This window comes from Rhinichthys klamathensis, unplaced genomic scaffold (assembly GCF_029890125.1).
Source record: "Rhinichthys klamathensis goyatoka isolate OS25496 unplaced genomic scaffold, OSU_Roscu_1.1 h1tg000082l_1, whole genome shotgun sequence".
NCBI classification, from domain to species: Eukaryota; Metazoa; Chordata; class Actinopteri; order Cypriniformes; family Leuciscidae; genus Rhinichthys; species Rhinichthys klamathensis.
The window spans coordinates 2,347,063-2,372,714 of record NW_026606624.1 but is presented as its reverse complement, the minus strand read 5'-3'; the positions used below and the strand labels follow the sequence as shown (position 1 = coordinate 2,372,714).

General features: G+C 37.1%; 1 protein-coding gene across 5 annotated transcripts in view; it reads left to right on the top strand.

The window, feature by feature from the left end:
- The first annotated feature begins 6,589 nt into the window (after positions 1 to 6,589).
- The window catches only part of unm_sa1614 (un-named sa1614), a 46,479-nt gene continuing 27,416 nt past the window's right edge, over positions 6,590 to 25,652 (top strand). For all 5 annotated transcript variants that reach the window (XM_056251435.1, XM_056251433.1, XM_056251431.1 and 2 more), the window contains exons 1-8: positions 6,590 to 6,876; positions 16,491 to 16,563; positions 17,170 to 17,315; positions 17,632 to 17,706; positions 18,426 to 18,475; positions 20,950 to 21,079; positions 21,867 to 21,952; positions 22,373 to 22,448. In XM_056251435.1, the coding sequence (XP_056107410.1) occupies positions 6,751 to 6,876; positions 16,491 to 16,563; positions 17,170 to 17,315; positions 17,632 to 17,706; positions 18,426 to 18,475; positions 20,950 to 21,079; positions 21,867 to 21,952; positions 22,373 to 22,448 (762 nt within the window). In that variant the 5' untranslated portion in view covers positions 6,590 to 6,750. The remainder of the gene's footprint in view (positions 6,877 to 16,490; positions 16,564 to 17,169; positions 17,316 to 17,631; positions 17,707 to 18,425; positions 18,476 to 20,949; positions 21,080 to 21,866; positions 21,953 to 22,372; positions 22,449 to 25,652) is intronic.

Here is a 25,652-nt window from a genome sequence, read left to right as displayed (position 1 = left end):
AGGTATAATTAGGCTACTCTGTAACACAATGTATAATTACACAAAAACATATATAATAATCACACTGTTTAAATTATATTACACCGTACAAATATGTAATTACACTTTAACAAAGATATAATTACACTGTAGCAAATGTATAATTACAATGTAACAAACTTATAATTACACTTAAAGTCCCCGTAAAGTCAAAATTAAGTATGTGTTCTGAGTTTGTCACACCACAGAAAAATGTGTTATTAGCCACCCAGCCAAATTTGAATGATAAAAAAAGCCGGCAAGTACATAAAATAAGCTATCAAAATCTTGAAAAAATGAGCAGTTTTCTCTGCTCTCAAACGCTGGGGGCGTGTCCGCTGGCTGCGCTGAAACCACGCCCACTCGCGGGAAAGCTGCACTCGACGGGACCCGCTACAGCCGAAATGGATGCTCCTAGCAGCTTATTAGGTTATACCAAGCCATATTTGTTTGAGCCTCCAGAGCCTGAATCCGATTCAGAAGACATTGACCAAGGAAGTCAACATCGTCCCCCTCGCTCTGCAACAGAATGGTAAATTTTTTCTCTCCCTTTTATGCAAGTTAGCTAAGTTATATGTAAGTAAACGTTAACTAGCTTAACCTAACTTAGACAAATAAAGTTAGACTAGCAATAAATAACAGAAAAAAACAACATATTTTTACACCTTATAGTTATAGATCAAACTAAGTTAGACTAGCAATAAACAACTGATTAAAAAATATATTTACACTTTATAGTTATAGATCAAACTAATAGCCATCATGGTTGTTATATTAACGATAAATTGATGTGCATAAATCCATTAGATAAGGGACTGCTTTGTGAACAGATACTAGTTTAAATTACTTGGCTAAGGAATTTTGATCATATAACGTTAAATAAAAATCACGTTAGAGGGTTGCAGAATTTAGTAGTTACAGTGGACTACCTACTATAATTATAACAAGCACACAAGGCAACTTACACTCATTGGTGGGCACGCATTGCCGATGATGGCGCCAGTTGTCGGCGGGACGGGAGGATGAAGGCCGAGGCGAGAGATAGTCGGTGCGGCACCTTTCACCAGTAACAACGGATTATCTGTGAATCCCAGTTGTCTCCGACGAAAGTTTATAAAACTATCACGAGTAAAATGATCACTACAGAGGCGGGTTTGGCTGGTGATCCTCAGCTCTCCATCAAGGTGGCTCTTCACAAAATTAATCCACCTCTTCTTGATGTCGTCGTTTTTAGGAAATTTAAACAAGGACACCGATCTGTTTTGCAAATGATTGCATCCAAGTAGTACGCATTTCCGTGACGAAGGCATGGCTAGATAGCAAACTGTAGGCTGTAGTAACTGATAATAGTACTGACAGTAACTCGCAAATGAGCGCCAAACTGATGCGAATGTGCTCTATTTATATTGTTAGAGGGATCAGTATCAGTGCGTCATCGAGTAGGGGCGTGTCCAAGAGCTCCAGTGCGTCATCGAGCCCTGTTTTAGACCCGCCCAAAAAATCCGTGAAATTGCCAGGGTGAAAAACTGTTTAACGGTCTAACTCCACAATTCAGTACTTCACAGTTCACAGTCTTTGTAATATGTTTTAGCAATACATTTCTAACCTTTAGAATGTGTTTAGAATGTTTTGTTAAAATTGCCTTTACAGGGACTTTAAAACACTGTAAAAAAAATATACTGGTAATTAAGCTGGAAAATACTTTTTATTATACATCGGTGCATCTCTACTCTTAATGTTTAATCTAAATAACTTCCCCTCCATCTTACAGCGACAGCTCTTCTCTGATGACGTGTTTTTTACAGGTGCGAGGGCGGGACATCTTATCACTCACATGAGATCACAGCATAGTAAACCACAATAATCCAATAAATTCCTGATGGACAAAATCAAGTTCCGCCCTACATTTTTTCTTGTTTGAGAAGACTTCACTCTAATATACTTCACAATAGGGAAGAAAAGACTATCGTAACTTCTGTTTCATGCTGATTTTAAGGTCTCCTTTAATATACCTTGGAGTACCATGTGAATACCATGGGACATGACTATGGTAATCATCTGAATATGGTACTATCTGAAATCATTACCATAATGCGCTGCAGGATTTTTTAAAAGGAGATCTATTTGGACTGTCACTTTCATTCTATCAGCTTACAATGGCAATTTTTAGGAGTGAATGAATTTATGAAAATATGCAATTAATCTGTCTGTTATCATCATATCTTTTTGAGATATTCAATTATTTGTATTGCCTTTATTACCACCTCTTTATTCTCATCACAAGAATTTTGGGGTGTTTATTGTAGTCATCTTAAACTATAAATTTTTTTACTGTGCATGGGCTACAGGCATCCAGTCATCACAATGTAAGGTAGCAGTTATGTTGTGAATGAACAGTCTGGGAATGTGCAGCCGGGGTCACATGGCTCTCTGCAGGGCCATTTGGGCTGTCTTGGGTAGAAGGAGCCTGCGGCTGACTGAGTGAACCTCTAATCAGAGATGACAGCTGGGATAGGTGACTTCCAGGCTTTATTAATAATGTGCTATGTTATGCTCCTTTCCAAACTCTCAGACCAAAAGGCAGGTAGTGTGTGACTATAGTCCCCTTGGACAAGTTTTTGGATGTTCTGTCTCAGATATTGATGTTTAGTTCGTAATTGAATTTTCTATTGATTGATTGACGTTTTCGATTTCTATTGATTGAATTTTATTGGTGGGAGGCTGGGATCTACTGCATGAATATGCTACGCCCTTCACCAAATGAGTCAATGCGTTTTGAATCTGAACGACACAAGCTCCAACGGGTTGAACCTGGTCCTCCTCTTTGGAACAAAATGAATCAACATTTTTTATGGAGGAGGATTTGCTGACCACTGAACTGAATGTCAGCCTGGCGGGCAAGTCGAGAACAAATAGAACAAAGAAGTTAGCACTGTAAAAAAAGGATGATGCCTTGTATTTTTAAGTACAATCAACTTGGATGTTTAAATAATTCCAACTTAAATGACATTAAACTGACTTAAAAACATTACATTAAACTGGGTGAAACAAACGTAAACACACTACACGCAAACATCGACCGACAACTGAGGGTGCACAGTTTACACGACACCGTTTTCAACTAAAAAGTTATACTTTTTATGCGTTTTGGCCGTTCAATTATACGACGACGACATTTTGGGTGCATGAAAACGCAAACTTTTGAAAACGGGTTTCAATGTACCCGTTTTTTTTTTTTAAACGGTCTCCGTGTAAACAACAAAAACGTGAATCTCTATAAACGATGACATCATGCGCAAAAATGCGTATTATGTGTTCAGTCTATAGTATTTCATCACTAACGAGCGTCACCACCTGCAAGCCACACCGGCCTCGTATCTAAAATGAGGAGCGACAACAGGGAAGGACGAGAGAAGACCAGGCCTGGACTTCTCTCATCCTTCACTGCCATTGTTCCTCCTTTTATGCTTCCGTATAGCTTACGGAGGAGATGTCGTTGTGGCACACAGGTGACGCTCGTTAGTAATCACGCCACCGGCCTCACGGCCCTCTGCCTCGTCCTGCTTGCCACATACAGTTAGGTCCATATATATTTGGACACAGGCACAATTTTTTTTCTTTTTCAGATATTTACCAAAACATATTCAAGCTATAGTTATATAATGGATATGGGCTGAAAGTGCACACTCTCAGGTTTAATTTGAGAGTATTTAAATCCAAATTGGAGGAAGGGTTTAGGAATTACAGCTCTTGAGAGTAGCCACCCCCATTTTTCAAGGGACCAAAAGTAATTGGACAATTGAATCAAAAGTGGTTTCTTGGACAGGTGTGGGCTATTCCTTCGTTATTTCTTTATCAATTAAGCAGGTAACAGGTCTGAAGTTGATGTATTTGCATTTGGAATCTATTGCTGTGAACCTACATCATGCGTTCAAAGGAGCTCTCCATGCAAGTCAAACAGGCCATCATTAGGCTTCAAAAACAAAATAAATCCATCCGAGAGATAGCTGGAATATTAGGAGTGGCCAAATCAACAGTTTGGTACATTCTGAGAAAAAAAGAATGCACTGGTGAGCTCAGCAACATAAAAAGGCCTGGACGTCCACGGAAGACAACAGTGGTAGATGATCGCAGGATCCTCTCCATGATAAAGAAAAACCCATTCACAGCATCCAGCCAAGTGAAGGACACTCTCCAGGAGGTAGGCGTGTCATTGTCAAAGTCTACAATCAAGCGAAGACTTCACGAGAGCAAATACAGAGGGTTCACCACAAGGTGCAAACCATTCATAAGCATCAAGAATAGAAAGGTCAGATTAGACTATGCCAAAAAACATCTAAAAAAGCCTGACCAGTTCTGGAAAAGCATTCTTTGGACGGATGAAACTAAGATCAACCTGTACCAAAATGACGGTAAGAAAAAAGTATGGAAAAGGCTTGGAACAGCTCATGATCCAAAGCATACATCGTCATCTGTAAAACATGGTGGAGGCAGTGTGATGGCATGGGCATGAATGGCTTCCAGTGGAACTGGATCACTGGTGTTTATTGATGATGTGACAGAAGACAGAAGCGGCCGGATGAATTCTGAAGTGTATAGGAATATACTGTCTGTCCAGATTCAGCCAAATGCAGCAAAGTTGATTGGAAGGCGCTTCACGGTACAGAGGGACAATGATCCAAAACACACCGCAAAAGCAACCCAGGAGTTTTTTAAGGAAAAGAAGTGGAAAATTTTGCAATGGCCGAGTCAACCACCTGATCTCAAACCGATCGAACATGCATTTCACTTGCTGAAGGCAAAACTAAAGGCAGAAAGACCCACGAACAAACAACAACTGAAGACAGCTGCAGTTAAGGCCTGGCAAAGCATCACAAAGCAGGAAACCCAGTCTTTGGTGATGTCCATGAGTTCCAGACTTAAAGGGATACTCCACTTTTTTTGGAAATAGGCTCATTTTACAACTCCCCCAGAGTTAAACTGTTGAGTTTTTACCGTTTTTGAATCCATTCAGCCGATCTCCGGTTCTGGCGGTACCACTTTTAGCATAGCTTAGCATACATCATTGGAGTTGACAAGACCATTAGCATTTCTCCAAAAAAAAATGACCAAAGAGTTTTGATATTTTTCCTATTTAAAACTTGACTCTTCTGTAGTTACATCGTGCACTAAGACCGACGGAAAATGAAAAGTTGCGATTTTCTAGGCTGGTATGGAACTATACTCTCATTCCTGCGTAATAATCAAGAAACTTTACTGCCGTACCATGAGAGCAGCAGGCGTAATGATATGACGCAGCGCCTGAAAATAGTTCCGTTGTGTTGACGGAAGGTGGCCTATTTTCAGGCGCTGCGTCATATCATTACGCCTGCTGCTCTCATGGTACGGCAGTGAAGTTTCTTGATTATTACGCAGGAATGAGAGTATAGTTCCTAGCCATATCAGCCTAGAAAATCGCATCTTTACATTTTCCGTCGGTCTTAGTGCACGATGTAACTACAGAAGAGTCAAGTTTTAAATAGGAAAAATATCAAAACTCTTTGGTCATTTTTCTTTAGAAATGCTAATGGTCTTGTCCACTTCAATGATGTATGCTAAGCTATGCTAAAAGTGGTACCGCCAGAACCGGAGATCAGCTGAATGGATTAAAAAACGGTAAACGGTTTTAATTTTATTCTGGTGGCATACAGAGCCAAAAGTGTGAAAATTGTTCCTGTGTCCAAATATATATGGACCTAACTGTATATGTTGTCATAACTTATTCATAATATCATTTTTTACAGTGTACTTTGTCGTTTTTTGGGAAAACGCTTCTGAGTTTCCAAACGCTTTTTTTCCAAATCGCTTCCAAACGCTTTTTCACGAATCTGAAAAAGATTCAGTGATTCACTCAATACACAAAAAGACATTTGTTGCCACTTTGCTGCCACCTACTGGCTGAACGTACTGTAACCAGTAACCAGTCACTGAACGAATCAACAGATTTGAAAGATTCGATTCACTGTGATGAATTAAAATCCCCACCACTATTTGATATAGTTGAAGTAATTTGTCTCTGATAAAGCGTGTTTATTTTTTTTTTTATTTGCTTGGGTGAATGATAACATTTAGAAAACTGAATCTCTACACAATTATTTTCCTGCACAATAAAATAATACATGTTCATATTATTTTATTATAACTTATTATAAATTGTTGATTAATGTATTAATTCATTAAATAAATAAATGAATAAACAGTTATTGCATATCAATTAAACTAAGAGACTAGATGAGATTAAATAAGTAATAATAAATATCTGGTGGTAAGGTCATTCATAAATGCGAATAGCTTTCAAGAATGTGTAACAGGTTTATTTTGGTTTTATTATTACAGTTCAATTGTTTTTATCTATGGCTTTCTAACATATTGACCACAGTAGATGCTTATAATAATTTCACCATTATTAATCATCCCAGCCTGATGTGCTTTGTGGGGTCCGTCGGCCAACTGCGCATGCGTACTATCGAACAGTCAACGCTAGACTGACACTAAACCCTCCGGTTTCCTCTTTATGCGCGTTCGCCGCTATAGCCAAACATAACACTGCTGCACTTTACTTCACCGCTGTGCGAACTTTTCAAACAGCTTGACATTTTTCTAGCTACTTCCTCACCAACAATATCACCCTTTTTAATGGGCTTACTGTGAACATTTCTTTGAGAATTTGCATTTTCCTATTTTTCCTCCAAAATGCCTGAGTTCATATCAGTGGATGAGTTTATCGTGGAGACTTTGGAGGACTACAGCTCTCCCACCACCTCTTCCTTCTACACCAAAATGACAAGTTGCCGAAATTCCGCCAACCTTATTGAGGAGGTAAAATTGTGCCTTTGTGTGCTGCCGTCTTTTGTAATAGCTTGTTATTTTGTCTTTGACAGTTGTAGCAGCATGATGAATGAAACGAATGTGTTCTGTACTGTCCAATATCAGGAGCAGGTCTCAATGTGTGTTTTTTTATGAAGGCAATATGCTCTTTATCATGTTTTACAGTGCCGTTTTGCATTGCAGAAATGCTTAAGCCAATGAACGTGTTGTCTTTCATATTTCCCCCCTACGAACACTGCTTCAAACATTACTACAGCAGATACTGATGCTCTTTGTCTTGTTGAATCGATTGGGCTGAGCGTATTTCCAAAACCCCAAACATGTGACTTCAAGCTAAATAATCAGTTAAAGCGTAGAATTTTATTGTAGTCATCTAATCAGGTTGCTTTTAAATTTGTTAAAATTAATTAATATTATGTACGCTCCTTTTTCTGTGGTTTCTGTATCATATCGTGCAACTGAAAGAGGAAGGATCTCACATTTCATTACGCGTTAACATCCACATTTCCTCTTCGTTATTGTAAATTAAATGGCACCTAAGTTTTGCAATCTTCTTTTTGTAATTTTATATTTTACTCTTTACTTCGTATTTTGCCGCTATCTCGCGCTTCTTATATCATATCCCTGCTCGTGCGTCAATACGAGCTTCTGCTGTTGCCTATTATCACGAGCACGTGCCTTTCATCCACTGTTTATTGAGCTGCATAAACAAAAGCCGGCTTAGAATTCATGAATCTTCTGGAGCTAAGGAACCAGCATGAATATGACCGTCATGTTTCTGGATTCGCATCCATTGTTGTTATTGTTGAAACAACGCTCCACCAATCATTGCCTTCTGATTTTTGGGTTAGGGGTGGGAGGATTGGTTGATAGTCAGAGATGTTGCTCCAGGACCAACAAAGGATGTTGATCCAGGATCTTGTCCTGTTAGTGAATGTCATCTTGTTACAGAAATCATGGTGAGAAGTATTTTGGCTGATGTTTGCCACAGGTACAAAAAGGTGCATTTACTTACAATAAAATGCAGCACAGAGGTGTCGTTTTGTCATTAAAAAAATATATTATATATATATATAACCTGTCAAACCGATTAATCGTGATTTATCGCATCTAAACATAAAAGCTTGTGATTATATGTGTGTGTGCTTGTGTTAGTATATACACACACTCACACAGACACGCAGACACACATACACACTCACCGGCCACTTTATTAGGTACACCTGTCCAACTGCTCGTTAACACTTAATTTCTAAGCAGCCAATCACATGGCGGCAACTCAGTGCATTTAGGCATGTAGACATGGTCAAGACAATCTCCTGCAGTTCAAACCGAGCATCAGTATGGGGAAGAAAGTTGATTTGAGTGACTTTGAACGTGGCATGATTGTTGGTGCCAGAAGGGCTGGTCTGAGTATTTCAGAAACTGCTAATCTACTGGGATTTTCACGCACAACCATCTCTAGGGTTTACAGAGAATGGTCCGAAAAAGAAAAAACATCCAGTGAGCGGCAGTTCTGTGGGCGGAAATGCCTTGTTGATGCCAGAGGTCAGAGGAGAATGGCCAGACTGGTTCGAGCTGATAGAAGGGCAACAGTGACTGAAATAACCACTCGTTACAACCGAGGTATGCAGCAAAGCATTTGTGAAGCCACAACACGCACAACCTTGAGGCGGATGGGCTACAACAGCAGAAGACTCCACCGGGTACCACTCATCTCCACTACAAATAGAAAAAAGAGGGTACAATTTGCAAGAGCTCACCAAAATTGAACAGTTGAAGACTGGAAAAATGTTGCCTGGTCTGATGAGTCTCGATTTCTGTTGAGACATTCAGATGTTAGAGTCAGAATTTGGCGTAAACAGAATGAGAACATGGAACCATCATGCCTTGTTACCACTGTGCAGGCTGGTGGTGGTGGTGTAATGGTGTGGGGGATGTTTTCCTGGCACACTTTAGGCCCCTTAGTGCCAATTGGGCATCGTTTAAATGCCACGGCCCACCTGAGCATTGTTTCTGACCATGTCCATCCCTTTATGGCCACCATGTACCCATCCTCTGATGGCTACTTCCACCATGTCACAAAGCTCTAATCATTTCAAATTGGTTTCTTGAACATGACAATGAGTTCACTGTACTAAAATGGCCTCCACAGTCACCAGATCTCAACCCAATAGAGCATCTTTGGGATGTGGTGGAACGGGAGATTCGCATCATGGATGTGCAGCCGACAAATCTGCGGCAACTGTGTGATGCCATCATGTCAATATGGACCAAACTCCCTGAGGAATGCTTCCAGCACCTTGTTGAATCTATGCCACGAAGAATTGAGGCAGTTCTGAAGGCAAAAGGGGGTCCAACCCGTTACTAGCATGGGGTACCTAATAAAGTGGCCGGTGAGTGTATACATATATATATATATATATATATATAAATTGTTTAAAATGATGTTCACACACACACATGCACGCACGCACGCGCGCGCACACACACACACACACACACACACACACACACACACATATTATATTTTGAACCCCAGTTGTGCCTATTTGAATCATACAGTGGGGTCAGGGTGGTAACAATTGAATGATGACTGCTTTAATAAGAGTGACATAGTGGAATGTGAAGTAACCATGGCGATGACCTGGTCTGTGCAATGCACAGCCATACAAATTGAACAGTGCATCACATTACATGCCTGATTGTGACAGGGTATGAACCTTATATAGTGAGCTTTGCACACGCACAGCCTCAGGGGGGTTCAGGACAAAAGGGTTATAAGAGAGACCGAGTGGTGGTCTTTCTTCTGAACTTGTCAGCCTCCACTATCCAAAACCCAGAAACCTCACGACTCGTCTCAGACCAGGACACCTCAGTTTAATCTGCCTTAGTGCAGATTTACAGGCGCTGAAGCAAATCCTGCTGCTTGGACAAGCCCTTCAAAACAACTTATTAGAAGCACAGGAGGGCAAATCTATGAAATATATGACTTAAAGGGATTTAATAAACCAAAAATGAAAAATCACTTACTCACCCTTATGTTGTTCCAAACTTGTATGACTATTTTTCGGTGGAACACGAAAGAAGATATATTGAAGGATGATTTTCTCCATATTATAAGTCAATGGAGCTCAAAATAACATTGGACCCCATTGACTTTCATTGTATGGACATGAAAATGTTTGGACATTTAAATTGTATGGGTTAAATATTCCTTTAAATAGTGAATGTTTTCAACCCTATTGATAATCTCTCGGTACAGTATTAATCTGACCTGTGCAGTTCATTTAAAGTTGAATCTCACTTGCCTTTTTATGTTTGAACTCGTGAGAAGTCAAGATTGATTAATCACCAACCAGATATTAGACAACACAGATGCTTTGCCTTAATCTGCACTGAGCTCAAGAGAGATAATAGGAATCCCATACAATAATAGAGTCTGTGTTTGGGTCATGTGACTTAATGACAAAGCAGGAGCTGGAGATATTTCCCTGGACATTTCTGATGATGATCCAATACACACCTCTGCTATCTCTCTTCAACACTAAATATTTGGGCGATTTGGGATTTTTATTATACATTAGCAGATGCACTGGAGAGGAATAAAGAAAGATAATTGGAGTGCTTGGATAATCTGCCACACCAACAGGAGCAGCCGAGGCTGTTGTGTCATGCCTTGTTTTTTCTGTAAAAAGTAAAGCAGGGTTACCCATTCATTCAGAGTGGAGACACCTGATACAACTATTATCCTCATTCCTGAAATATTTGTTAAGAATGAACAAAGGTACACTCATTCGTGTTTTCCTCATTAAAACGTTTTACACATAGGCCTAAAGAAATTAGTAGAATATTTCAAATGAATTGAAATGAATTATGTTAATCTTTTAGAAAAATAATACTACTGAGAGCACCTTTAAAATAAAATGAAATTAATTCAATAGGTAAAAGTATTTATTTACCCTGTGGCATTGTTTCCCCAGGGACCCAGTTAAATGCACTATTGTGAATTACTGCAGCACTTAGTGCTATGAAAGTCAATTTGATGCACTTACCTAGGAATTCCACAAACATTGATCCAATTTTCTTTTGGACTTAAACTAAAGGGGCAATTCATCCAAAAATGAACAGTCATCATTTACTCAACCAAATCGTTATTATTGTGAGAAGTGTCTCGGTGGGCTTTTGTTTCATACAGTGGTAGTCAATGGTAACCAAGACTTCTCAAAATATCTAGTTTTGAGTTCCTTAGAAGAGTCTTATTTTGAACATCCATTAAAAGGTTTATTTCAGAATGTCATAAAGCCCCTTGGCAACACCTTGCACTTGCAAAGGAAGTGGTATCAGCATGTTATTTTATATCATAAAACATCTGCTGACTTCATGATAAACCTGCACTGGATTCCTCATGTTGCTGAGCTTCATCTGAGTGATGCTATTTCTCAGCATGTGTGTGTGTTTACCTCAAACTATTATCTTTAGTCTTTAGAGCACTGTGGGCACAATATAAATAGCTTGCTTCACCACTTTATGAGACACACAGGTCGAAATAAGCGGTCATAGTAGATCTGGACTACATTTTGTTTTGTATAAACTAATGGGCTACCCCAGATGCCAGTGGAAAAATGACCAGGTAGTTTCTAGTTACTTTTTACCTTATCTTACTCATAATTGACATTTAATGACTGTGAGGAAGTGAACTCTACCATGGCTATGAGGTATTATTGTGGTATTGATTTAGTTTCAATTCTGGCCATCTTGGTTAAGGAGCTCAAATCCACCAGTGGTGAAGAAAGTGAACTGTGTGTCCGTGTGGGCTGTGCTTCACTAAGCACAAAAGAGGGAGATAAACATCTGGTCGTGCTCCTCAATTATAAAATGCCTCAGACCTCAAAACATTATTACTGCATGTCTTATGGTATGTCTTTTATGTGTCAGTACAAGAAGCATTGTGTTCTGTTGTGAATGATTGACATTTGAAGTTCTTTAAATTGGACTTAAATGAACATTTGAGTTCTTGAATTGTTTCAGTAAATATATACTTTTTTCTCTCCCATGGGAATAGAAACAAGCTTGGGAAAATTAACTTGGTAATGGTAATGGTAAATGGACTGCATTTATATAGCGCTTTTACAGACCCAATGGCCACCAAAGCGCTTTACATTTTGCCTCACATTCACCCATTCACTCACTTATTCATACACCGACGGTGGATTGGCTTAAAATAAACTTAAAATAAATACGATTTTATTTAAAATATGAGAAGCAGCACTGTTGTTAACTGACAATTTGTACAATAACTAGGATTTTTTTTAGAACTATCCCTATAATTAAAAACGATATATGACATATTATATTATAATAATAGATACAGTATTATCCACTATTAAGATATTATTTCATATGTGGGTGAAAACCGGAGCAGAATCAACAAATAATTTAATTCTAAATTTTATTTTCTATGTTATATTTCAGTAAATAAAAGTAAAAAATGTTTTTTTTTTTTAAATATGACTATTTTTCATTTTCACTAATATGAAATTCTAAATGTTTAAATGTAAATGTTCTAAATTTTATATTTATCCATCCATTCATTAAAATGATTGCCCACTGAATCGCATGCTAAATATATTCTATGCCATATTATAATATTATAGGATCCAATCAGGGTATCCCAAATATATGATATTATTTCATATTGGTGTGAAAAACATTCACAACAAAGTTTAAACAGAGTTTCTGCAGTTTAAGGAAACACACTATGTAAAAGAGTTCAATGGTTCCCTCCCAAGCACAATGGTATAGGCATAATCAGATGGCGGTTCTTTTTGTGTAAAAATTTAAATGTAAACTGAACAACAACTACATTTTTGGTCACAACCTTCGTAAGCCAGTCTTTAAACTGTCCCTGTTTACCATTAGTATTTATGGCTGTTTATCACTGGTCCTACTTTGTTCTAATGTGTGCTGTAGGGAATTTCCCAAGCACTTAATGCACACAAAAGCCAATCCAAAAAGCCAGGCACCATTGCTGCAATATAGAACAAAAGATCTGTGAGGTTAGTCATGCTGAGTACAGAATTCACACTCTGCCTAGTCAGGGGAATGTGAATTTCAGCATGGAATGCCGTTCCAGGTAAAATACCACACGGTTGAATTGTTATTGGCCCAGTGTACACATAACAGAGCTAAATGGAAGGGCTAAAAATAAGAAAGCTAAACATCCTTTATGCAAACTTGCTGCTCTGCGTCTAAATGTGTTCGGTTCCTGGTTGCTTAATTTAAAGAGATAGTTTGCCAAAAAATATATATTTTGTCAGTATGTATTCACCTTCATTCCAAACCTGTATGACTTTCTTCAGTGGAACACAAAGGGAAGTGGGTGGTGACTCACTAGCACATTTCAAAGACCAAAATAACAACATAAAGCATCATAAAAATAGTCCATATGACTTTTACACTGTATTACAAGTCTTCTGAAGCCATAGTGTTGTGTGAGAAACAAACTAAATTTATGTTGGCCTCCGTGGTCAGCATTCATTCGGAAAAGAGCAGCTTGGAAATTCTACAATCAATTTCTCCTTTTGTGTCGCACAGAAGAAAAAAGATCATAGAAGTTTGAGAGTGAGTAAATAGTGCCAGCATTTTCATTTTGGGATCAGCTATCCCTTTAAGTGTTGGTTGTATGACAGTTGACTCTTGCTCAGTGTCAGATGATTTCACATCATGCCCAACATGTTTCTCAATTGTGCTGTATGAGGAGTTCATTACGGGCTCTCTGAACTACGGTAATAACAGTGAATTACATTTTCCACTTCACACTATCATGTGTAACACCAATGAATATTAATGGCGTATAATCCTTTATGCTGGCATTTGACAGGCCTGTTTCCTTAGAGAATAAAAACAGCAAGATAAGACACGAGTGTTAGAGACAGAGGTCCCTGGCTTTGAAACAGGAAGAAGTCTCCATAGAAACTGGGATTTTTTTTTTGTGAAGGAAGTTGATTTCATCAAGGCTAAGGAGAACAAAGAATCTAGTTAAACTGTTTTCTGTGTAGTTATGTTACTGAGTTTTAATCATGTTATGAAATTCCTCTTGTGCACTTAACATTCAGTAAAATTAACATGACAAGAATGTTATGAATGCAGTCGATTTTTGGAATCGACTTCCATATTTAAAAACAGTCGTAACTCAAACTGTCCATTATTTGACTCCCTACTGTATAAATGTGTGACTGTTCACACTGTTCACAAAATCCAACACGATTTTAGTTTTTCCCCATGCTGCTTTTAAATGTGCTACATTGCGCTCACGCCTCGCTCAAGTTAAAAGAAGTTCAACAAAGACATGTTTCTTTTTTCATTTCCACTGTCCTGCGTCTCATATTTTTAAAATCAGCATGACACAGAAGTTGCAATAGTCTTTTCTTTTCTACTGTGATGTGTATATCCATGTGAAACGCTTCTTGAACAAGAAAAAATGTATAGGGCGGGACTTGATTTTGTCTATCTGGAATTAATTGGATGGTTGTGGTTTGCTATTGCTGTGATCTCATGTGAGTGACAGGTTGTCCCGCCCAGTAAAAGTCATCAGTGAAGAGAAAATATGTGTCTACAATAAATCTGTAGGGGGAGTTTTTTGATTAAAGATTATGAGGGCACATAATACAATAAAATAAATTAGTGATATGCATGATTAAATCATTTGTACTAAATACTGCAATATAAAAAAAGAAAAAAATGATTTGTCACTTTTGATTTCATGGTGACTTACAGCAAAAAAAAAGCATTCTGTATAAATGGCCCTTAACTGACATCCATCCCCTTTATTGTTTTATTGATGTTTCTGGGTGAGTTTGTTGAGTATGGATGACATGAAAGTCAGGTAGTTTGTGATTCTTAGTCATTTAGTGTATGATGCCCAGTTTTTCTCTGTAACTATTTACTTTCGCCAAAGTGTATGATGATTAGTGTTTTAAAATCTGTTTAGGTTTGAAAGGTCAAGTGTATTCCTGCCTTAATGTCAACTCTTCCAGTCTGTAAAATCTGGGGAAAAGTCCTCCTGAAGTGTATTCCAGCCTTTAGAGGGCTGGAGTTCATGCGCAATGCAGTTCTTCCATGCATTGAATTATATGATGTGGTTGTATTAGTAAAAACACTGTTTTAAGTTGATTCACATTTTGCAGTGCTTTCTAAATGTACTGTTGTAGATAACAGACTTCTCAATTTGATCATTAGTGGCACTTACAGAACATGGCAGCTAATCTCTTTTTTTTTTTTTTTTCTGAACTGGAGCAAACAAAAAAATCTGCTTTGTCAAAAGCTCTTTGGGGACTCCCTCAAGTCTTAAATATTCAATACGACTATGGAGACTTTATATCTTTGTGAAAATGTGATTATGCTAAATCACCTGTGGTTAAAAAGATGGGAGCTGTTCAGGACGGTGCTAAACGGGCTGATGGGATATGAGCTAGGGAAGTGTTACAACCCTCTTCAGGGCTTCATACACCCTGAGGAGCACACTGTTTATCTTGAGTGAAGGGAGGGATAATTGGGACAGGATATACGGTTTCCCATTAAATCTGTGTAGAAACTAGACTTTCATAGACTGTAAGCCTGCAGGCATATGTCAATACTATATGGAATGAAATCTGGAATCTTGTTTAAATGGCCCCATAATGAATCACATGTTTTCTTATTGTACATCAGCCATACACTGTTGTGGTAGGTAAAAATACATTTTAAAACGTGACAAATTGTGGACGATTTCACCCCAGCACACAACAGTCACACTATTTTGAACCACACACAGCAATGTATCATGCTCTCAGATGGCAAGCGACTATGAAGCTGTTCATTCATTTTTCCATGTTTGCTCTTGCTTATTTAGTGACACAAAAATCAGACTTCATGCTCCATTTGCTGCCTTATAGTAACCAGATTGTTGCTTAATTTAGTAGATTAGATTTTAGTATAGCGTGGTGTAGCAGGTGTAATTTCAGCTGTCCAGTTTCAGAGGGCAAACTCTCTCAGCCTTTCATGATTTCATAATCATTTCATGATTGCATGTAATTGCTGTTTTTGAACCGGGAAATGTGTTTCTGTAAGGAGCCATTTCAAGTTGTGTTTGTGCTAAGCAATACTTGTGTGCCTTTATGTGTGCTTTGTGTTTGTGGGAATTTCAATAATATTTTAAACAAACTGAAGTGATGTTATATGAATAGTCTGGAATTACAATAGATTTACATTTATGCATTTGGCAGATGCTTTTATCCAAACTGACTTACACTGCATTTATGATACAATACCGGTCAAACGTTTGGGGTCTGTAAGATCTTTTAATGTTTTTGAAAGAAGTCTCTTATGCTCACCAAGGCTGCATTTGTTTGATCAAAAATACAATAAAAAACAGTAATAATATTATGAAAGGTGTTTTGATACCTAACTTTTTTGATATATAAGAAATTTTGATATATATTTTAAAATGTAATTTATTCCTGCAAACTACACTTATTCACTAATCCAGTTTAAAAAAACAACTGGTATCTGCCGAATGGGAATCCCTAACTCAATGTTGATTCCTAACTTTTTTCTTTCAAAAGGCCTTGGACTCTGACCGCACAATCTTGCAGAAAATGAAGAAAGCAGCCAAAGCAAAGCATTTCTCTGGTCAAGGTAACATAAAATAATATTGAATCTGTTGGGTTTATTTGTGTTTAAATGTGTGAGAAAGTACCTGAAAGGGTATCATTTCTCGTTTAGTCAGGTGATTTGATTAGGTGCAAGTATTCACTATGCCATATTTGTTTTTATTTCATGGGTAACGCTTCCTTTTACAGTACAGTACTTACGTGTACTTACCTAAAGTACTGGCTAATATAAGGTAAGTACATGGGTTAGGGGTAGGTTTAGGGGTAGGTTCAGGGTTAGAACCTAGTTATTACCCAGTAATTGTAATTACAATAATAAGTACATATGGGTAACAGGACTGTAAAAGGAAGCGTTACCATATCATGCTGTATCAGACTGTAGGTAGGCAGCATGCATTCATTTTTGTTTCTTTGATAGTTCATTAGAGAGACTGGCAGGGCATGCAAAGCATTTCCTCCTACGTATGAATATGAATGAAGTGGAAGGCAAATGCCCCTATGAGACCCAAACCCATCAACACCTCTATCTGTTTTTTTTTTTGTGTGTCATATGCTTTTAGTCAAATGTTCCTGTTTTCTTGGTTATATTTTCCTGGTTTGTGCTGAAGTTCCTCTGCTTTTCTTTCTCCAGACCACATATCACATTTGGAGTCATACATCAATTCCATGGAGAAGTTGGCTGTGAATTTCCGCAACAATGGAGAACAGGAAGTGGCCTCTGCCTTTAATAAGTTTGCAGAATTCTCCAAAGAACTGCTGATGCCAATGAAGAACTTGGTGAGACTCATGGAGCTTCAGGGAATGTTTTCTGTCAGGCTTCTGAATAATCCCAAAGAGTGTTTTTAATATTAGTCACAGTTTGGTCTTACAAGATATGCCTTATCTGCAAACAGCTTAGCTTCCCTCCAAAGGTTTTCTCACCTCCCTGTCCACAGTTCCTTATCCTTTCTAGATGTGTTCCTATTAAATTGATTTTAGTAAAACTTGTTTTAATGTGTTTGTTTGCAAGAAAGCAAGCAAACGCTGACATAAACTGGCAATAAATGGGTTTTGCCAGCTCACAATTTCCGTTTTAATATTTCCGTTTTATCAGTTGAAGAGCATGTTGCACAACATTAACTTCTTCCTGGACTCGCTGGTAAAAGGGGATCTGAAAGAGGTCAAAGGTGTAAGTTGAACTCTTCAATACAATACTGTCTTGTGATTGCTTTGTAAATTATTGTGATTTTAGTATTTTATCTTCCTTTATATACAAGTATTAAAATAGTTAGGCTGATAATATAATTTGCGATGCAAAAAGGTAAAAAAAAAAAAAACAATAAAAATGTTATTAAATATAAAATAAATAAAATATTGTACATACTATAAATTCAGAATAAATGTGAAGTATTTAATTAAAGTAAGTTAAAAGTATAAACTTCATAGGTTTAAAAAAAATGGCAATTACTAATTTTATAAGTTCAGCATATTTGAATAAATCAAATTTAAAATATTTGTATAAATATTACCTTTGCCAGGACATGTTTTATACCATTATAGTGAATGATACCATTTTCTTATGGTACCCAAAAAAGAGGAAATGACAATTGTACCAAGTCCAAAACATATGGTACCATGTAACTTACATTTGTTGCTCTGTTAGTGTTCCAGTATATGATGCAAATGAGATGCACTGGATATTATATCCCAGAAGGCAACAAGACGTGTTCTCTGCCTCTACAAGCAGAAATCCATTACATAGATCATTACCACAAGCACGGTGTTTAATGTGAGCAGATGGTAACAAGACAGATGATTACTTCTCTTAATTCTGTCTCGATTCTCGTCTTTTACTGTAAGATGATGTAAGTCTGACTCTGTTCTAACTCCTTGTTTTCATCTCGTCAGGACCTGAAAAAGCCCTTTGACAAAGCATGGAGAGATTATGAAAATAAATTGTGAGTGCTTTTTATAACACTGGTTTTAAATTAGGCTAATTCCAGCCATTTGTGCCTGTGTTTTTTGACACCCACTGAGTGTTGGATTATTTTGATTCATTAGTTGAGATATTGTAAAAGCTTCAAAATAAGAAAGACAAAAAGAAAACATTTTATCTCTGGTCTCTCTCTCTCTCTCTCTCTCTCTCTCTCTCTCTCTCTCTCTCTCTCTCTCTCTCTCTCTCTCTCTCTCTCTCTCTCTCTCTCTCTCTCTCTCTCTCTCTCTGTGTATGTGTGTGTGTTTCAAACAACAACCAATTTTAGAAACTGTGTAGGATATATTTTCTGTTACATATTCACTGCAGGATCACAGTCACTTTCACTTGTTCTCCTTTTCACATTACTTCACACCTTTATTACAAGACATGGTTGTTTAAACCAGTATTTCCCAACATGTTCCTTCATGGACACCAAATCAGGAATGTAGTCCTTTTTGCACATATTAAAATGGATATCATGTAGCAATAACATTAATACTATGAAATTCACTTCTTTTTTTGTAAAAATACATTCTGGGTCATTCTACAGAAACGTCCTCTTTTGGTATGGCAAGATGTCTTAAAATGTATTTCTTTTTCTAACATTTAAACTTACACCACATTATTAGATTACCCTTTGACTTTATGAATATGCATAAATGACAGCTTAATGATTGTTTATATTTTTTGTGCATTTATTTAAAGATCGCATGTACCATTTTTTTGTCACTGGGGTTACCTTACTTCTTTGGCAATATTAAATGTTTTTATAAAATATTAGTTCAAAAATTTTTCAGCACATGTAGTCAGAGTTACCAAACAATAATAATAATGCAACAAATAAGGAGATTATGTTTTATTTATTTTAATCAGGCTTGTTAAAAGTGTGCTTGAATGAGGTTAGTTCATTTGTGCAACCTTGTATTTGCTATAACAATGAAAATATTTGAAAACCAGTTCAAATCAAGTAATGATGCAATCCTTTAAATCTTAACTTTTGAGTGTAGCAGAATTAAATGGATGTAAAATTATTATCATGTCACATGGCATTGTATTTAATGTGACAGAAAAAAACCCCGGTAACACCAGTGACACAATGAATCACCAATGACATGCATAAGACCAAATATCATTATTCTTCAACTATAATTAAGTAGATGAGACTAAATTGTTACATTTGGCAAATAATCTAAATGAATAGCTTTGAGTAAAGTTTATCTATAAATGGGAGTCACTGGTGTTACCCATAAGAAAGGTGATACCAGTGACAGTAACACCAGTGACAATTTTCATGAAAAATTCATTTTACAAAATGGCTGCTGCAAGGTATCAAACCAGATGTTGTCAATCATGGTATACTAACTAAATTAAGTAGTTTAATACATTTGTATTCTCATTTTTTTTTTTACAATTACTTAACAATAAATTAGGTCATACCAGTGACTTCAACTAAAAGCTTCATATGAAATCATGAGATAAATGAGAATATTTCTGATGACTGAAAAGAGACAGAGGATTTATTATGGGCTTTTCTTCATAGAAATTCCGGAAATTGGAAGAAGGAAGTCAAGTGATGTCATCAGTGTGATCTTTATTTCAAAATAAGAGATTTTTGTTTAACGGTAATACCAGTGACACAACTCCAGGGGACCACTACTTTCATTATAAATTTTATAATATTTATTCTGCATTTCATTTTTTATGTCATTTACATAATATATTAGATAGTTATGTATACATTATTGTATTTTAAATGGTGTAAAAACCTGTTATTGACCTCAAAATAAAGCATTTTCCCTCTGTACATGACTGTGGGGACGGGCACTTCTGTGGTGTTTGGAATTCAATATAATTAATAAAAAATAAAATATTGCCACTTGATGGCTCAAGAAGGTGTAATTGTTCAAATAACATATTGTTTTATTTTTAAATGTAAAGAAATTGTAATTCTAAAGTGTTTTTTTAAGTGTAATATTTCTGTAAAGGCTAGGGACAGAAAAATTGACATTTCCGTTGAATGACCCTTCTACAAACTACATTCGCATATGTGTGTCATCTACACAAATGTATACAAAAGAGATTAATCACAATTAGTTGTCATTGTAATCTATTAGTAAGCGAAAATAAAATACTTTAAAGTTAAAAACGGTAAGTTATAGGTTTAACATAGCAATATCGAAAACCCATGACCTTCTAATCTAACTTCCTGATCCTTAATTGTTACCAGAGATTCTTACAGCACTTCCTGTATCGTTATTTTGCTCCTTCTAATCTCTGTTCTTCATTTAATTGTAATTCTCGTAAGTGTCTCGCTTCACTTCTCTTACAATACTTTTGTATTGTGTTTCTAATTTACTGTAACCACAAATCAGATACATACCATCAGTTTTCTGTTATGTAGTACTACACAATACAAAAGTCATGACCACACTGTCATATGCGTTCTGTCCCCTTCAGCACTAAGATCGAGAAAGAGAAGAGGGAACTGGCGAAGCAGTACGGTATGGTGCGCACAGAGGTGAGCGGAGGAGAGATTGCAGAAGAGATGGAGAAAGAGCGCAGGATGTTCCAGCTACAGATGTGTGAAGTAAGATCGTGTTTGTGTAAGCTGCAATAGAGGAACATGACAGATGTTGTTAGATTAATGCTGAGATCAGCTCATCTGTGTTATTGTCGGTAAATTTGAATGGGTAAAACATTTCCCAGGTTACTATTACTTTAAACCAGGGGTTTTCAAACTTTTTGATGCCCACCAAGGGCGAATATGATGATCCCAGTTATACTGTGTGGAAAAAATAATTAATTGTGATATTATAAAGAGAAAAGAATAACTTAACCACATAATACTGAGATGACACGGAACAATGAACAAAGGAAACTAAGGGTATAAATGCACACGCACAGAGATCCAATCAGAAATCATAAACACTAAACAGAAACTCAAACAAACAGAAGCCAGAAAAAGCAGCACAGGGGACAGAATGAAAATGAAACCAAAACAGAACAAGACAGTTACTGAAATATCTTGATTTTGAGTTGTTTTAGGTTTTTTTTATGCTTGTTTCTTCTTATTTTAAATAATTTTAAGTCATCTTGAGGCCCCCTAGTGGGCCCCTGGCCCCTGGTTGAGAACCCCTGCTCTAAACAGTCTCTGACTGTATGTATATCTACACACAAACTACCCACACTACTAAAATTTTGGGGTTGGTCATTTTTTTTTATGGTTATGAAAAACATCTCTAATTCTCACCAAGGCTGCATTTATTTGCAAAAAAATTAATAAATGAAGTACAATAGTACTATTGTGAAATATTATTACTTTCTAAAATAACGTTTTTCTTTTTTCTATTCTCATCGGTTTTCCTCTTAAACAGTACCTCATCAAAGTAAATGAAATTAAGACCAAGAAAGGAGTAGACCTGCTACAGAACCTCATCAAACACTACCACTCTCAGTGCAAGTAAGTCAGTGATAAAACTGTGATTTTGAAGGTTTTGGAAGTTTATTATGCATTTCTATATATAACAATCCTTCAGATGAAAAGTCCTCGTAAAGCAATATAATCAGTCCCCCACAACAGAGTCGTCCAATGAAAGGAACCAGACCATGGCAAAATGAACAAAGTCATCCGTGTTTGGAGAAATCTCTGGGCCAGGCAGTGCACCTGTGTCTGCTTGGCACCAACACCATCAGTGTTCAATGCATGCTTTATAGTCACATCCCTCCACGCTCGAGTCTGTCACGCTGTTTTAAGTGTGACTGGAATTTGAGAGGATGAGAAACCATTGAAAGAAGAGCGAGAGGGGAAGAGAGATGCAGCCTTGACAATTGACGCTGTTTTCTTACGGGATCTATGATTAAAATTGCTTTCCCCTGTCAGTTTCTTTCAGGAGTGTCTGGCTACAACGGAAAAGCTGAAGCAGTACATTGAGGTCTTTACGGGACAGCTGAGCGCTGTGAGTGATTCCGCCCATGCTTGCTGCTTGCACACAAATGTTCTTAATGTGGGGCAGATGACATGCTGTGGCTCAAATCCCACCTTACAATGACAATAAGCCGCAAACACACTTACGAAAGTGGAAGAAATCAGGGTGAACGGCCCTCTAAAGTGTTGTTTTTTTTCCTATGCTTTCATTCATGCTTTTGTGCTGCCTAAGGCTTCCTATACAAAATACTGAAACCTCAAACTGACGGCGACAGGTTTAACCAAACTACATTGTAATGCTGTTTGAAGGGGAAAGAGATACTAATACTACTACCACTAATAATAATAATATATTGGCATATAAATAATAATTGTTGTTGTTATAGTTGTTCTTTTTATTATTATTGAATTATTACTAATTAGCCTATCATTACTACTGTATTTATAATCCAAAAATAATAAATAAATAAATACATACATATATCAGGGCAATTTATATATACAAGCTAATGAACTAAAAGGAAACAAGTGTGTAACTTAATTAGAAGCCAAGGCAACAAACAATGAATGAGAATGCATGCAAAGCAAGAACAGGGAAAACTGAACTAAAACACAATGAAAGCAAACATAACTCTTACAATTACTATTACTAATTCTGAATATTATAAAACGTATCATTTAAATGACATTATTATTATTATTAATTACCCACCACATTCTATCCCTTAACATGATTAAGACTTTAATGTGAAAAAAAGTAAAGAATTGTCCAAATATTTGTAGCGCTTGTCAGCTCTACTTTTTAGTTTAGCATCATTATATTAAACTGACCTTTCAATTAAAACTTTTTACCATTTAGGGAGTAATGGCTCACTTGTGGAAAGGTCAAAATGCATTGAAAGGCGTTGAAAACCAAACTAGCGTGAAATAATTCAGACAGATTACCTGTACATCATCTGTCAAGCAATTTGATAGTTTGGCCCTGTATACTCAAAATCCATTCAGACAAACAGGATCAGCCCTGAGTGTGTGTGTTCATGAGGCAGACCGGGCTAATCGGTATTCAGAGCACAACTTACTTTGCAGCAATGAAGCTCAGGATGAGCATGATATTGGCCCTGATCACTCAGTCCATGCTGTCCTACAGTCCCCTAGTGTATTAATATTTCTTCATATACCATCCCATAGACGAGGTCATTATTTTTAAATTGAAAAGTGCTGAGGATCCTTTGCATCCTTTGTTCATTCTCAGCCAAATATATCTCAATCTCAGAGTAGATTGCTCATGCTGAGCAGCGAATGACTTTTGGGCAGTTGTTCTGCATTTTTATGGTATCCCATCATCCCCCAAGCTAACAATGTTCCTTCATCTCCGTTTTATATAGTCAGCCCAGCCCAGATCAATAGTTTGTTGGCTAAAAATAGTTAAGTCGATCATCTCAATACGTCTACAACCACACTGATATAACCAAGTGACTCACATTGAAGTGTTAGCAGTGTTGGTATGTAATGCATTATTAAGTAATTAATTACTGTAATTTATTAACTTGAAAAAGTAAAGCAAGGGATTACTTTTAATTTTTCCTTCATTTAATTAGTTACTTCTGATGTAATTGCATTATAGACTATAAAATAATTCTATATTAAACAATAGTGGATTTAACATAGAGATTTATGTTTTTAATGTAACCCTCTTAAATTATTTGGTCAGTTCAAGAATAATTTATGCAATTTTATATTATTTATTTGAAAGAATGAAAAGAGCAGTTTCATGTCTATCCTTGTATTGTTCAACTGGCCGAGGTTGACATAGGAAGACTGTACTTAATAAGTAATGTAATAGAGTAATTAGTACATTGATATAATTACACTATTGAAGATGTAATTACTTGAGTGACATACCCAACACTAACTGTTAGTGGTGTTAGAGATTTAAACAAAAGATAATAAACTTAAACTATCCTAAATGTAGATTAAGCTAGTCTATCTGGACTCCTAGTCTGGTCAAACTGCTGTTTAACTGGTTTAGCTGGTTAGCCTGCTGATTTTGTTGCTTGACCTGGTAACAAGCATACACATTTTCTCTAAAATTTCTAGCAACCAAACTTATTACTGTTAACTAAAACTATTGTATGTATATTATACACTCACCTAAAGGATTATTAGGAACACCTGTTCAATTTCTCATTAATGCAATTATCTAATCAACCAATCACATGGCAGTTGCTTCAATGCATTTAGGGGTGTGGTCCTGGTCAAGACAATCTCCTGAACTCCAAACTGAATGTCAGAATGGGAAAGAAAGGTGATTTAAGCAATTTTGAGTGTGGCATGGTTGTTGGTGCCAGACGGGCCGGTTTGAGTATTTCACAATCTGCTCAGTTACTGGGATTTTCACGCACAACTATTTCTAGGGTTTACAAAGAATGGTGTGAAAAGGGAAAAACATCCAGTATGCGGAAGTCCTGTGGGCGAAAATGCCTTGTTGATGCTGGAGGTCAGAGGAGAATGGGCCGACTGATTCAAGCTGATAGAAGGGCAACTTTGACTGAAATAACCACTCGTTACAACCGAGGTATGCAGCAAAGCATTTGTGAAGCCACAACACGCACAACCTTGAGGCGGATGGGCTACAACAGCAGAAGACCCCACCGGGTACCACTCATCTCCACTACAAATAGGAAAAAGAGGCTACAATTTGCAAGAGCTCACTAAAATTGGACAGTTGAAGACTGGAAAAATGTTGCCTGGTCTGATGAGTCTCGATTTCTGTTGAGACATTCAGATGGTAGAGTCAGAATTTGGCGTAAACAGAATGAGAACATAGATCCATCATGCCTTGTTACCACTGTGCAGGCTGGTGGTGGTGGTGTAATGGTGTGGGGGATGTTTTCTTGGCACACTTTAGGCCCCTTAGTGCCAATTGGGCATTGTTTAAATGCCACGGCCTATCTGAGCATTGTTTCTTACCATGTCCATCCCTTTATGGCCACCATGTACCCATCCTCTGATGGCTACTTCCAGCAGGATAATGCACCATGTCACAAAGCTCGAATCATTTCAAATTGGTTTCTTGAACATGACAATGAGTTCACTGTACTAAAATGGCCCCCACAGTCACCAGATCTCAACCAAATAGAGCATCTTTGGGATGTGGTGGAACGGGAGCTTCGTGCCCTGGATGTGCATCCCACAAATCTCCATTAACTGCAAGATGCTATCCTATCAATATGGG